The 12,772-nt window shown below is 39.9% G+C and overlaps 2 protein-coding genes across 2 annotated transcripts; one reads left to right on the plus strand and one right to left on the minus strand.

The window, feature by feature from the left end:
- The first annotated feature begins 1,676 nt into the window (after positions 1–1,676).
- On the plus strand, positions 1,677–7,022 carry LOC112167834 (protein MALE DISCOVERER 1). The gene is made up of 14 exons (XM_024304920.2): positions 1,677–2,120; positions 2,264–2,691; positions 2,794–2,926; positions 3,084–3,155; positions 3,651–3,794; positions 3,876–4,010; positions 4,103–4,204; positions 4,301–4,362; positions 4,446–4,853; positions 5,310–5,500; positions 5,600–5,732; positions 5,835–5,992; positions 6,092–6,283; positions 6,397–7,022. The coding sequence occupies exons 2-14, from the start codon at positions 2,589–2,591 to the stop codon at positions 6,649–6,651; spliced, it is 2,088 nt and encodes a 695-aa protein (XP_024160688.1). The 5' UTR covers positions 1,677–2,120; positions 2,264–2,588; the 3' UTR covers positions 6,652–7,022.
- A 236-nt stretch (positions 7,023–7,258) lies between these two features.
- Positions 7,259–8,033, minus strand: LOC112167835 (protein DOG1-like 4). Its single transcript, XM_024304921.2, has one exon. It carries the CDS (start codon positions 8,003–8,005, stop codon positions 7,295–7,297), a length of 711 nt encoding a protein of 236 aa, XP_024160689.1. The 5' UTR covers positions 8,006–8,033; the 3' UTR covers positions 7,259–7,294.
- Between the last annotated feature and the right edge of the window lie 4,739 nt (positions 8,034–12,772).

The following is a 12,772-nucleotide window of genomic DNA, read 5'->3' on the forward strand; positions in this document are numbered from 1 at the left end:
GCACTGTTAACCAGCAGTGTTCTCCATCTTCTTATTCCAACCTCCACATTCACTTTCTCTATATATACAAAGATTCTTATAGCTTCTTAGGTCATCAAGATCCTCGAGTGCTGATGGCGTATTTTCGTCTATGGATATATAAGAGCAAAAGCAGCAAGAGTGAGTAGAACTTAATTTAGTCTCTCTTCATTTTTCATTCATATTATTAATTTTCCTGGTATTTAAATCGCTGTTCGTATATGTTTGAGTTTCTGACATTATTATCATATAGATTATTGCAAAAAAAATTGCGCTTCTTATCGTTTGTGTAAACAATAAATATTTCGAGGAACCCCAACTCTTAAACATCTGCTTAATTCCTCAAAACAGACTATTCACAGTTTTTAATGGCAAATAAAGGGTTTTAAAAAATTAATGATTCAAGTTTGAAACCTATCTAGTTTTAAATTTGATTATTGATGATTTTTGGGAATCTGGCATGTGAAGAATGTGCATCAATATCATAGACGATTCATCTTCAATTTGGAATGATTCAGAAGGTTTTTGAATATATTGATTTCAGTTTCAAATTTAATAGTTTTGTATCTGATCAGTTGATGTATAGTTATGATCTCGTCACATTATCGACTATTGGTAAGGGCTTTTGTTGAAACTTGAAATGCTAGTTTTGTACTCTCAACTTCTCTTTGTACTCCATGTCTTTCTGTTGGCTATGTATAGTCTTATCTTTACATTTAAGAAAAATAAAGACTATCTAGAGTATGATCTAAATAGCAAGATCGATATTAGATCAAACATCGATGTAAACATAATTATATCGTGTTTTTATACTAGCCGCCTGTTTTATAACCAAAACTACCAATGAAGAACATAGTACATGTAATATATTGATGTATGATAAACTTTATTTTCACTAAACCATTTTATATCTACATCAACCAACCAAACTAGTTTAATATATAGTAGTACTGAAGAAAAGGGACAAAAATTACTTTCCAAACTCTAGAGCAGTGGTTATTAAGATTCAAATGTACAATAATAATATTGCGAGCTCAAAGCTTTTCAAAATCCTCTAGTGTAGAAAATGGTGATGCTGGTGGGTGGCGCCATTGCCACCAAATACACTAACCTACCTACGTGCCCAAACTTGATTGGTGCTATAGATGATCATGTTAGGAGAACGATTTTTTTTTTTTTTTTTATCAGAATTTTAGGAGAATAGAATGACGTATATAATCTTTGATTTTTTCTTCTTCTTTTTTTTCCTAAAAAAAAAAAACTAAATTAGGGAGGTTCCGGTCCTTAGAGGGAAGCACGCAAATTAGGTGGGGCCCGGTCAGCTATTCACGGAAAATAAACATTGGAAGCGCGTCCGATTACGCCGGAAGTGGGGGCCCTCCCCACCAATCATTGGCTCCAAAATTCCCAAAATGCCCCTCACTCTTTACTGCAAAGCTCTGTAGAGAGTTTCCCGCCGGAATCAAACTAACCCTGATTAACAGCAAAGAAAACCAAAGTAACCCCTGTGGACCCCACCCTAATCTCTACCCTCCAAATAAAAACATTCATGGGGACCCACCAGGGCCAGTAAACAATGTAGGGAAAAAATAGAAGAGGAGGGGAGGAAAAAATAAAAAATAAAAAATAAAAAAAACAGCTTGTAGGGGGTGGCTGGTGGCTGGTGGGGGTTAGAGCGAGAAAGGAAGAGAAGGAGAGAGAAAGCAAAAAAAAAAAGAACTGGGAAAAGAAAGAGAGGAAGTGTGTGAGATATTGAGAGAGAGACCCAAAAAGATGGTCGAAGAGAGGTTTGTCCTCTGAGATCATCCTGAGAAGGGCAGTAATAGAAAAAAATCCCAGGGGAATAAAACGTTTCGAAAACTTGTGCAAGGTTTTAAGGCCATAAATCATATTTGTGTGTGATTTTTTCTCTTGCTGCCTTTTGAAGTTTTGAGTCTCGATCAATCTTCCCCCCACCAATCCAAACCCCTTTAATCTTGTCAAATCCAATCCAATTCATATCACATTTCTGGGTTGTTATCATAATCACCACCCACCGCAATAGATGAGAGTAAAAAAGAAACAGAGCTACTTCAACACCTGTTTTGCCCCCCTTCTTTATGGTAAATGTACTCTGTTTTTGCCCTACATTGCTTGCAATGGAGGGTATTCCCTTAAGTTTTGTGTCTTTATCGCTTTTGGTGTGTATGTGGGGTCATTGGCATATTGCTAACATTGTGTTTTTGTTTTGGTTCTGGCTTTTCAGCTCTGCCCTGATAAATTTTGGGTGGAAAATTCAATCTGCTGAGCCTGGGAACAGGGCTATGCGTGCGTTGAAGAACAGGGTATTGTAACCTCGACTCAATGAGTTATCATGAGGGACCCTGATATGGTTCTGGGTTTGCGTTTGTATGTAGCATAGGTTTTGGCCTAGTTAGAAATTGTAAGCTACGTTCATTTTTGAGCATAGTAGAAGGGGTGCTCGTATCGAAAAACCTGGCGATTTTGTATAGGGATTTTTGTAGCTTCTTGGCTTTCAGAGGAAATAGTTACTATCATCTCCAGCATATCTGCATCTGGTTCATCAGGCAATGGGGGCTAGATGGAACCCTTTGGGGTTCCGCTTGCTCTCTCTCTTGGCTCTGATATTTGCTTCTTCTGGGATTCCGGGTTATTGGTCCGTTAATGATGAAGGTAGTACTTGTTTTCCTGTTATTTTTGGCTTTTGGATTGAACACTCTTTAATTGTTTGTTATTGTGTTTAACGTGTTGATTTCAATTGGTGTGGACACGCAGGAATGACTTTGTTGGCATTCAGAGAGAACATAAAGTTTGATCCTTTTACTGCTTTGGAAAATTGGAGTCCTGACGATGGTGACCCTTGCCTATGGACCGGTGTTCTATGTGTGGACAATAAAGTGCAAATGCTGTAAGTCCCTTCTGCATCTGTTCATGTTTTTCACGGTTGGATAGTTTCGAGAAATCTCTTTTGTTTTTGGTGAGGAGTCTCAGTTCAGGCATTTTCAAGAGATGCGCTTTTGTTTTTGGTCTGGTTTTTTGATGGTATTTTAATTGACTTATTGTAGGAATCTGACAGATCTTTCTTTGGAAGGAACGTTGGCACCTGCCCTTGGGAAACTTAGTCACTTAAAATCTCTGTAAGGACTCTCATCATCACTGAGTTTATGGGTTTTGTTGAATGTGAGGTTTTGGTATTTAGTGAATGGTTTTTTGCACCCTGATGTCTCTTCTTAAACATATATTGCTTGGTCTTGGAGAATTTGAACAATGATTGGACCAAAAGTTGCAACCATGTTTTGAAGATGCTTACAATGATCTAGAAAGCAATGGAACGTTTCTTTTTGGTCGAAAATAAAGATTTCTTAATAAGGTAGTAGTAGAAAGCAACGAAGCTGACACTTTTTGCGTTAAAACATGTCGAAAGACTGATATATGTTATTCGATCTCATGGTTATTGTGATATTAAAGTTTTTAGTTGATTTCATGGACCTAAGTGAAAATTCAGTTTATAATAGTCTAATTTTATGAGCAATACTGATTTGAACAATTGATAGATCATGGATCTAGGGTCGTCATTAAGTTACTCTGTAACCTTATAGAGTTTCCTGGTTACTGCTTCCTCTGATTAACAGTGTGTTCTACAAGAACCATTTATCTGGTGAAATTCCCAAAGAGATTGGGGGCCTTGCAAGGCTAGAGCTTCTTGATTTGAGGGTCAATGACTTGAGTGGAACAATTCCAGTTGAGATAGGCAGGATGCTGTCACTGAAACGCTTGTGAGTAAGCTGTTGCATCAATCCATCTCTAATTGATTCTCTAGCTCTCAGGTACCTGTGTTAAACTCTTTTGCACCACAGGTTGCTTGGTCACAATAGATTTGAAGGCAACATTCCCCAAGAGCTAAAGAGTCTCAGCTTGGAAACTGATAGTGATCATTTCACATCTACTGAAGTCACTGGATTTGGCTCTGTAAACAGAAAATTTGGACACTGGTACGTACTGTTATTGCATGATTTGGATTTGGATACATTGCTGATTATTGGTTGCTTTCTAGTTTCCTAATTTTTCATGCATTTGTTGGCAGCACCTGGCAGAGCAATTTAAAACATTGGAATAATGCAAATTCCTTAGCGTTTATGCTTAAAGGAACTTTTATGCATTATCTCAACTACTTGCGACTGCCACGGTAAGAAGCCAACTTTATCCTTCCCATAGCATCCCAATAATGTTGGTTTGTTTGAATCATGTTCACTTATCTGAAAATGTTTGCTTTTATTGCAAGGCCCAGTATCATACAGGACTCTCTGCATGTCCATGGAGACACTTGCTGTGATAATTTATCTAGTAAGTGAGAATGCTTTACACATGCAGTACTGAAATTTATACTTCTGAGGAAGTCCATTGACCTTGTATCTTTCATTAAGCAGGTTCATTTGAGTCACACATGAGCTTTGCCCGCCGTAGGCTGCTTGCACAAGCCTCCCTTAACCTCCCAGCTGTACCCTTTGGTGGTGCGAAGCCAGCTATACAGATCATTGCTCTTCCAACCAGCCGAAGTAGTGGCGCCTTCCCAGCTGTACTAGATGCAAAAAAGAAGCCTCCTGCACCTGCACCACTGCCTTCATCTCCTCAGCCCGCACCACCGAATACTCAACAACAATCTTCCCCAAAATCAAGCAGCAATATGTGGAAGTATATCGTTATTGGTATTAGTGTGGCTGTGTTGCTCATGGTTCTTCTCGTGATGCTCTTCATGTGTCGAAGCCAAGCAGTTAAAACCATAAAACCTTGGAAGACTGGAATAAGTGGACAGTTGCAGAAAGCATTTGTAACAGGTAATATTATGATCGTAGTGGTGATGGCAACAACTGTTCTATTATTTTGTTCACTGAAACACAAGCTGATAAACCCAAGAACAAAGAAAATCAAGGGTGATAAGCACACTAAAATGGAGGAAACAATCATATTAGAATTAAATAACAATGTGAGAGAAGTAAACCAGATCCTCTGTTTTCTAAGTGACTAGGACAATTAGACTAGCGGTTTAATGCATCTAACATCAGAATTCATTTTTAATGCTGCCTTGATTTAACTTAATAAATTAGATATTTTCACAATTAGCATCTAAATATGTTGGTGTGTGCTGGTTTATTTTGTTATGGAGCATTTACTGATGTCAAATCATGGCCTCTCTTTTATAGCTGCTAATTTCATTATCACCGATATATGTTAGCATGCCCTCATTGATACTAAACCAGTCCTACTGAATTACGTCATTATATGGGTTGCAGGAGTTCCCAAGTTGAACAGATCAGAACTGGAAACCGCCTGTGAAGATTTCAGCAATATTATTAACACAATTGATGGCTGCATTGTGTACAAGGGAACACTCTCCAGTGGAGTTGAGATTGCTGTTACATCAACCACACTGACTTCTTTGAAAGACTGGTCCAAGAATGCAGAGAAGGCTTACCGAAAAAAGGTAAGCTATTTCTGTAACCAAAGACACCAACCAACGTAATTTTACTCTTTTCTTTCTCCTTCTCAAGTCTAATCATATGTAGTCTCGCTCCTTTTGTAGATTGATGTATTATCACGAGTGAATCACAAGAACTTTGTCAATCTCATTGGATACTGTGAGGAGGATGAACCTTTTACAAGGATGATGGTGTTTGAATATGCTCCAAATGGAAACCTCTTCGAACATCTGCACGGTAATGTTCCTACTTTTATCAACTACTAGGAGGAGGTTTCTTAAGTCAACTATTTTATTTGGAGGGTGTAAGTGTAACGTTTTTTTTCCTTGTTTCTTTCAGTTGAAGAAATGGAACACCTTGACTGGACTGCAAGGGTTAGGATCATAATGGGAACAGCTTACTGTCTTCAGTATATGCACCATGATCTAAATCCACCCGTATCACATCCCAACTTAGTTTCATCTTCTATCTTATTAACGGATGATTATGCTGCAAAGGTACATCTTTCCTTTCTCACATCCACCTTGCGTTAACTCCATTGGATATCATGCACTTTACTCGATCTAATTCTTTCTCATACAAGCACGCAAACACAGATTGCAGAGTTATGTTTCTGGGCAGCAACACTGCCGAAGTCAAAGAAGGAATCTGATGAGGACGATAAAGAGCATTCTGAACTACCACCCCTTGCTGATCCAGAAACAAATGTCTACAGTTTCGGACTATTGTTAATCGAGACCATCAGTGGAAAGCGCCATAACTCAGAAGTAGGGTGCCTTGTGGACTGGGTAAGTGTCAAACTAATTTGATGGTCGAAGCCTTCAGAACAATATGCATCCTCCTCAGGAAACAAATAAGAATCTAGCATATATTGACTAATAACTTGGTGTAAACTTTCCAGGCCTCTGCTTATCTCAATGAACAAAGAAGTAGCCTGGTTGATCCAAGCCTCAAATCCTTTAAAAACGACGAGTTGGATGTCATCTGTGAGGTGATCAAAGAGTGCACTCAACAAGATCCAAGAAAAAGACCAGCAATGATTGATGTCACTGAGAAACTGAGGCAAGTGATTCCCATCACTCCAAACCAAGCAGTCCCAAGACTTTCACCACTCTGGTGGGCTGAGCTTGAGATCTTATCAGTGGAAGCAACATAAGCTCAGCCTCCTCTGATTCTCTTGTCCGTGTTGTAAGCCAACAAAGTCTCTCTTTGTATCAGTAAAAATGCTGAAGAATATATAGCTTTTGACAACAACTCTGTGCTCCCCCAGCATAAAAATCATCCTCAATCCTACCCCACATCCCTTCATATACTTGTATTCATATCCCTTTTTGTCCTCCTTTTGTTTGTGTCCTTCGAGATTCATCTTATTCTATTCTTTGTGTTTAATCAAAAGTCCCATTGTTTTACTGGAGGAGCGCTGTTGTCCTAATTTAGTTTATACAACATATGTATGTATCTTTGTGTGATCAAAAGCTTGGATGTAAAACTAACATGGCGCTGGGATATGATCATTAATTTTAATTATTCTTAGTCTATTTTTGAACCTTTCTTTGTTAGATGTATGTATTTCTCCACTGGTTCAACTCAAGCTACTGTTTGTCTGCATTATAAATAGCAACCTTGAAACGCCGATACTTGGCCCAAAACACCCAAGAAATCAAACAATAAGCACTGAATTGATTTTAAATCAGTTGAAGCCTATGTGGGACATGTATTTCCTATTCAAAATTGTGAAAACACATAACAAGGTAAACATCCACCCACACTATACAAAACTAGCTAGGTCCTTAAATTCATTAGTTTAGGTCTATTAGGTCGCTCCTTTTCCTTCCCCATCGCCTCAGCTTAATCTGAACCATGCCAGTAGCAGCCAAAAACTCCACACACTGCAATGGACTCAGCAAATCCAACACACCCTTCAATGCCTTCAACCTCACACAATCTGCAGCCTTCATGACTCTCTCCAACCCACTCAGCATCACCTTCATTGCCATATCCACCAGCACTTCCACCTCGGCCACCGCCCCACCGCCGTTCCTGACCCGGGTGGACAGCCGGGCCAGTTCAACCGTCTTCCGGTCCGCCATGGCCACCTGCTGCCTCTCCATCTCCCTCTCCACCCTCTCCTCCTCGTACCGAATCTTCAGCCTCAGCTCCTCTATCTTCCTCAGCTGCTGCTCGGACAGGTTCCGCAGCCGAGCTTTTCGCAGTAGCTGGAACAACATTGAGGGCTTCCAACCTGTCAGCCATGAAAAGGCATTCTCCAAAGGGCTGGACCAGACAGGGCAGAAGAAGGCAAGCACATCTTGATGAGCAGCAGCCCATTTTGCAGTGTAGTATTCTTTGTGCAAATTTGTGACCTTGGACACCAAAGCTTGGAGCTCTGCCTCATTATGAAGCAGTATCTTCTCCTGGGACAACTTGAGCAGCTGGTGTTGGACTTGCTCAAGCTGACAAACCCACTTCTCAAAAAACTCGGAGAACCTCTCCTCAACTTGGGTTTTCATTACGAGTTCTCAAATTCTTAGAGTGGTATTCCAAAGACTAGAAAAGGGTGGGTGGAAAAAGGGTTTAGGGGGCTTTATATAGGGAGAGGGGGGCTAGTGGGGGTGACCAGATGTAGAGATTTGGAGGGAGGTGAGGTGCATGGATTACAAGTTGTAAGTGGTATTTGACGCTTTGCAACAGCGCTAAGGATCAGAGAGACGAGTCTAAGCGCTTTCTTTGATTTGGTGCCTTGAAAATTTGAATGAATCAAAGTGGTGTACGTATGTAGCCTTTGGCTGAGGTGAAGAGGCATGCAGAGCAACCAGGTGGTGGGTGAGGCTGTGTATGGTGAGACGTGGCAGTGTGGGAATGAATCTGGGTTCGACGTGGAGCATGGTGAGGGCTGAGTTTCAATAAGGTTGACAGGTCCAGACATGTTGACTCTGTTGTCATGCTTTTGGGGGTTCGGGGTACGGCTGCATTTCATGCTCTTTTAACTTCATTGGATTTAGACTATGAATCGAAAACTTTTGTATAGATTACGTGTATATATACTCTTCATTACTTAGATAATCAATACCGACAGAGCACTAGTGTGTGTGTATATATAGTCAGAGATTGTACATAACTTGTGAAAACAGATTTTGGGAAAGATGAATCTGTTCCAATTCAATTCATCAGTATAATTTTTAGGGGACAAGCAAGCTTTTTAACTTGTGTTGTGTAGAACAGAACATTTACAGAGTTTCTGCTGCAGATTTTTCTTTGTATTGGTTTCTAATAAGTTTTTTTCTTTTTGTTTTTTTTTTTCCGACAAATTGTTTTCTAATAAGTTGCAAAAACATCTTGAACACACCTCCTTTCTCACTAAATTCTGACCAATTGTTTAGTATACTTTCTCATTTCACCTCAAACTCTAGAATTAGGCAATTTGTTGCCTAAATCATATAATTTTAATGGTTGTCGTTTAGTTATTTGACTTTAACGTAATGATCATGAAGTATTTATTAAGCGATCACGTCACATTATGATGAAAGTTTGAAAGTCAACGATTATATAACATATGTGACGAGAATCTAATAACCAATTAATTAAAATCACAATGAGAATCGAATAACCAATCAACTAATATCACAATATAACTCCATATTTACTTGTAAAATGCAAAATAAAAGTTCTAAAAGGAAATTATAGTTAAGACTTTCGTCCAGAAACGTCATGCGAGGTTATAAGTTTTTAATTGTAAAATTTAATGTAAAAATTGTTCAAGTAAATCCAGAATATGTGTCTGGCCCAAACTTTAGGTTACTTGACCTAGTTGTAATATGGTTTCGAATTAGAGATATTCATAGATATCCGATCAATTGTACGATTATCTTTCCTTGTATAACTCTGATTCTATGTCTTGTAATCCTTTATATAAAGAGACCCATATTATTAATGAAAGCACGACTCAATTTTCTCCCAATTTCGTTTTTCCTTAAACACGTTATCAGCACGAAGCCCTAACCTTGAAACCCTAAATTCGTAGCCTTCAAACCCTAGCCACCACCGCCTCATATATTGAAGCCCTCAATTTCAGGATTCCAGAACTGGAGGCGGAACCATCAGAACTGGCCGGAAAACCACCGAATCGGCCACCGGAAGTATTGAACCAGCCCTCCAAGAAGAAGAAAAATTGATCCCTGCACCGGTTACCACCTTCCGGACCTCCGATTGCTACCAAATTTTGCCACTGGCAGCGTCTCGATCCCAGGATCCGGGAACCGGAAACAGAACTCTAAAAACCTATTGAACTGACTTGCAGAAAAACCAGAAGAAAGAAAAAAAAAAAAAAAAGGAAAAGAAGGAAGCCCAGAGGCCCACAGAAGCAGGCCCACTGCCACGTCATCACCGGGCCCACTGCCACATCATCACTGAGACCCACCACCACGTCAGCACATGGACTCATTGCCACGTCATCACGAGGTCCTACTGTCACATCAGCACCAGACCCCACTACCATGTCAGCAGCGGACCCCACTGCCACGTTAGCACTGGACCCCATTGCCACATCAGCTCCGACGACTTTCCGGCGAGATTTTTCTTGTGACTTTTTCCGACTAAATTCTGGTGATTTTTTCGGCAATTTTCTACACTTTTTAAGGTATGTTTTAAAGGTTCCTTTAGTTCCTGTTTTTGAAGTTTTTATTGTTTTTTTCTATTCTTTTTCTCGGGGACTTGCAACCTCCCTTCTTCTACCCCCATTTCTTCATCATAGAGGAGACCTAATTAAGCAGAACTGTGGGGGTTCGTGCTCACTCCAAGCTTAGGGCTTGTTGAGATCTCCAAACTTAGAGTTTGTAGAGAATTTATGAGCGACCACTTATGTCATTGTTTCGATCTAATCCAATACCTCTTGGAATTGAATTTCTTGGAAGCGATTACGCTCAAAATTTTTATATGTTTTCGTTGTGGATTTTTTCTGCTCCGAAACTGACCATTTTTCTTGTTCTCTTTCAGGATGAGTAACCTGAACAAATTGGATTTTGCTCCATTAGGAACAGTTGGCTCTAGATATCATAGGTGGGTTCGTGATATTCGCCAGCATCTCAAGGCCGATGGAATCCTGGATAAGATTTTCGAGCCTAGCCAAAACGTGCTAACTGTTGAGCAAACTCAAGCTTTGGAAGCAAATAGAGTAGCCAGAGGCAAATAACGTGAAAACCATCATCCTAATGACTCGTCATGTGGATGATTCGCTCCAGTATGAGTATATGAATGAAGAAGACCCTAGAAGGCTGTGGGTCTCACTTGAAGAAAGATTTGGCAACGTCCGTGACTCCTTGCTTCCTAACCTAGAAGTGAGTTGGCATAGCCTCCGCTTCTGTGATTTCAAGTCAGTTCTTGACTACAAGTCGGAAGCACTTTGCATTAAATCCTTAATGGAATTCTGTGGTAAAGAGATCACAGATGCGATGTTGATTAAGAAGACTCTCTCTACTTTCTCCGTCTCTGCATTGATGGTTGCTAAGAACTATCGAATCGATGTTACTACAGGACGGATCAAAAGGTTTCATGAGCTCATTGGAGCTATGAATGTCGCTGAAAATCATGACAACATCCTTGTGAAGAACTATAATTCGAGATCCGTGGAAATAGAGCATATTCCGGAATCTAATTATAGTCGCGCCCCTAAGAAATGGCGCTAAGAGCGAAACCCTAATCTTAGGGATACTTCTATATGTTTTAGTCCATATAATTGCTCTACTTGGGAAGGTAATCGCCAAAATAGGCGAACACGGAACCGAAGAGGTCAACGTGGAAAGAGAGAGGGAGGCAACGCCTTTGGCCATGTTGGTGGCGCCACCAACACTAAGAGCCATCTAAATGACACTTTCAAAGCGTCTCAATCAATGGAGTCTGAGCAAAGAGATGTATGTTCTCGATGTGGAGTATCCAGTCATTGGGCACACATTTATAGAGCTCGTGAAAAAATTGTCACCACCTACAAAGCATATTGTGAAGCAAAAGAAGCTCACTATGTGGAACAAGAAGATCAAGAAGATGATCTAGAGTGAAGGGTTGAAGACTACAATTCTGGCTGGGATCAATAGATCGCCAATTCTGTTTAAGTCTTTATTTTTTCCAAGAGAGATGTAATAGGCAATTACCATATACTTTGTAGTAAATGCCATTGGTTTTGTTTTTCTTCACATAGGCTCATCCAAAATAAGTATGATGTTTAGGAAGGTTTTGAGATAAATGGTACTTAAGGAAGCTTTTCTCCAACAACATCTCTCTACTCACTTGGTCATATTTATTTTGGAGTTACCGAAAGAAGTCAAACGACTACCTTTGTTTTGCATTAGCTAGCATTTGGATTAGATTCTCCTAATGGTTAAGAGACAATGATGTACTCTATTGGCCCTTATGAATAAAATTTTGAGTTCTTTTCATGACTCCATTTTAATTCTGAGCATATGACTGTGTGACTACGATGGCTGGGCCATTAGTATTAATTCAAGGACATGGAATAGCCTAAGTTCCCCTTATTAAATGGCACCTTGATTAATTACTGTAACAGAAACTCTCTACTCTCCTAGGGCAAATCGCACCTATGAATAGCCAACGGATACCATGCAAAAATGCATGTAGAGAACGGAAATGGGTTCCTTTGCAATACCTCTAGTGATTGCTACCAAAAGTGCATCTTAGAGAAGTTTATGTGTCTCTCTAGTGGACTCTATTTCACTATTCGAGCTATTAAATCTAATAAAGTCATGAGAGAAGATCTCTTTGATTTAGACACATATTGGCTTTCTCACGACAGGATAGGTCATCCTGGTCCTGATATGATGATCCGTCTACTAAATACTTCGCACAGACATTCATTCTCTCGAGCGAAATAAAGCATGAATCAAAAGTTGATTCCTGAACTAAGTGTGACCGCCACAGCTGCCTCTAGCGCCGCCGCTATCTACCACCAGCCTAGGACTGGCACAGTCTCTATCCATGACGCCATGGATGGCGTCCATCATGGTGATGGCGCCCTAGGTGATTCTGCAATCACCGACTTTGCTTCAAATAGCGTTTCAGACTCTCAAACCCAACCAAAATCCTCATTTGTTACTTCTAAAACCTCTCGCTCTTTTACAAAGCCTATTCCATAGGGAAATTACGATTGAGACAGTCCTATGCAAAGGATATGAAAATACTCATTCTGTTCTTACATAGAATCCATGGGGATTCTATGGACTGATTCAACCAACTTGCAGACGTTTAAATATCTCATGATGTTGGTTGAC

The sequence above is a fragment of the Rosa chinensis genome, chromosome 5, assembly GCF_002994745.2.
Source record: "Rosa chinensis cultivar Old Blush chromosome 5, RchiOBHm-V2, whole genome shotgun sequence".
NCBI classification, from domain to species: domain Eukaryota; kingdom Viridiplantae; phylum Streptophyta; class Magnoliopsida; order Rosales; family Rosaceae; genus Rosa; species Rosa chinensis.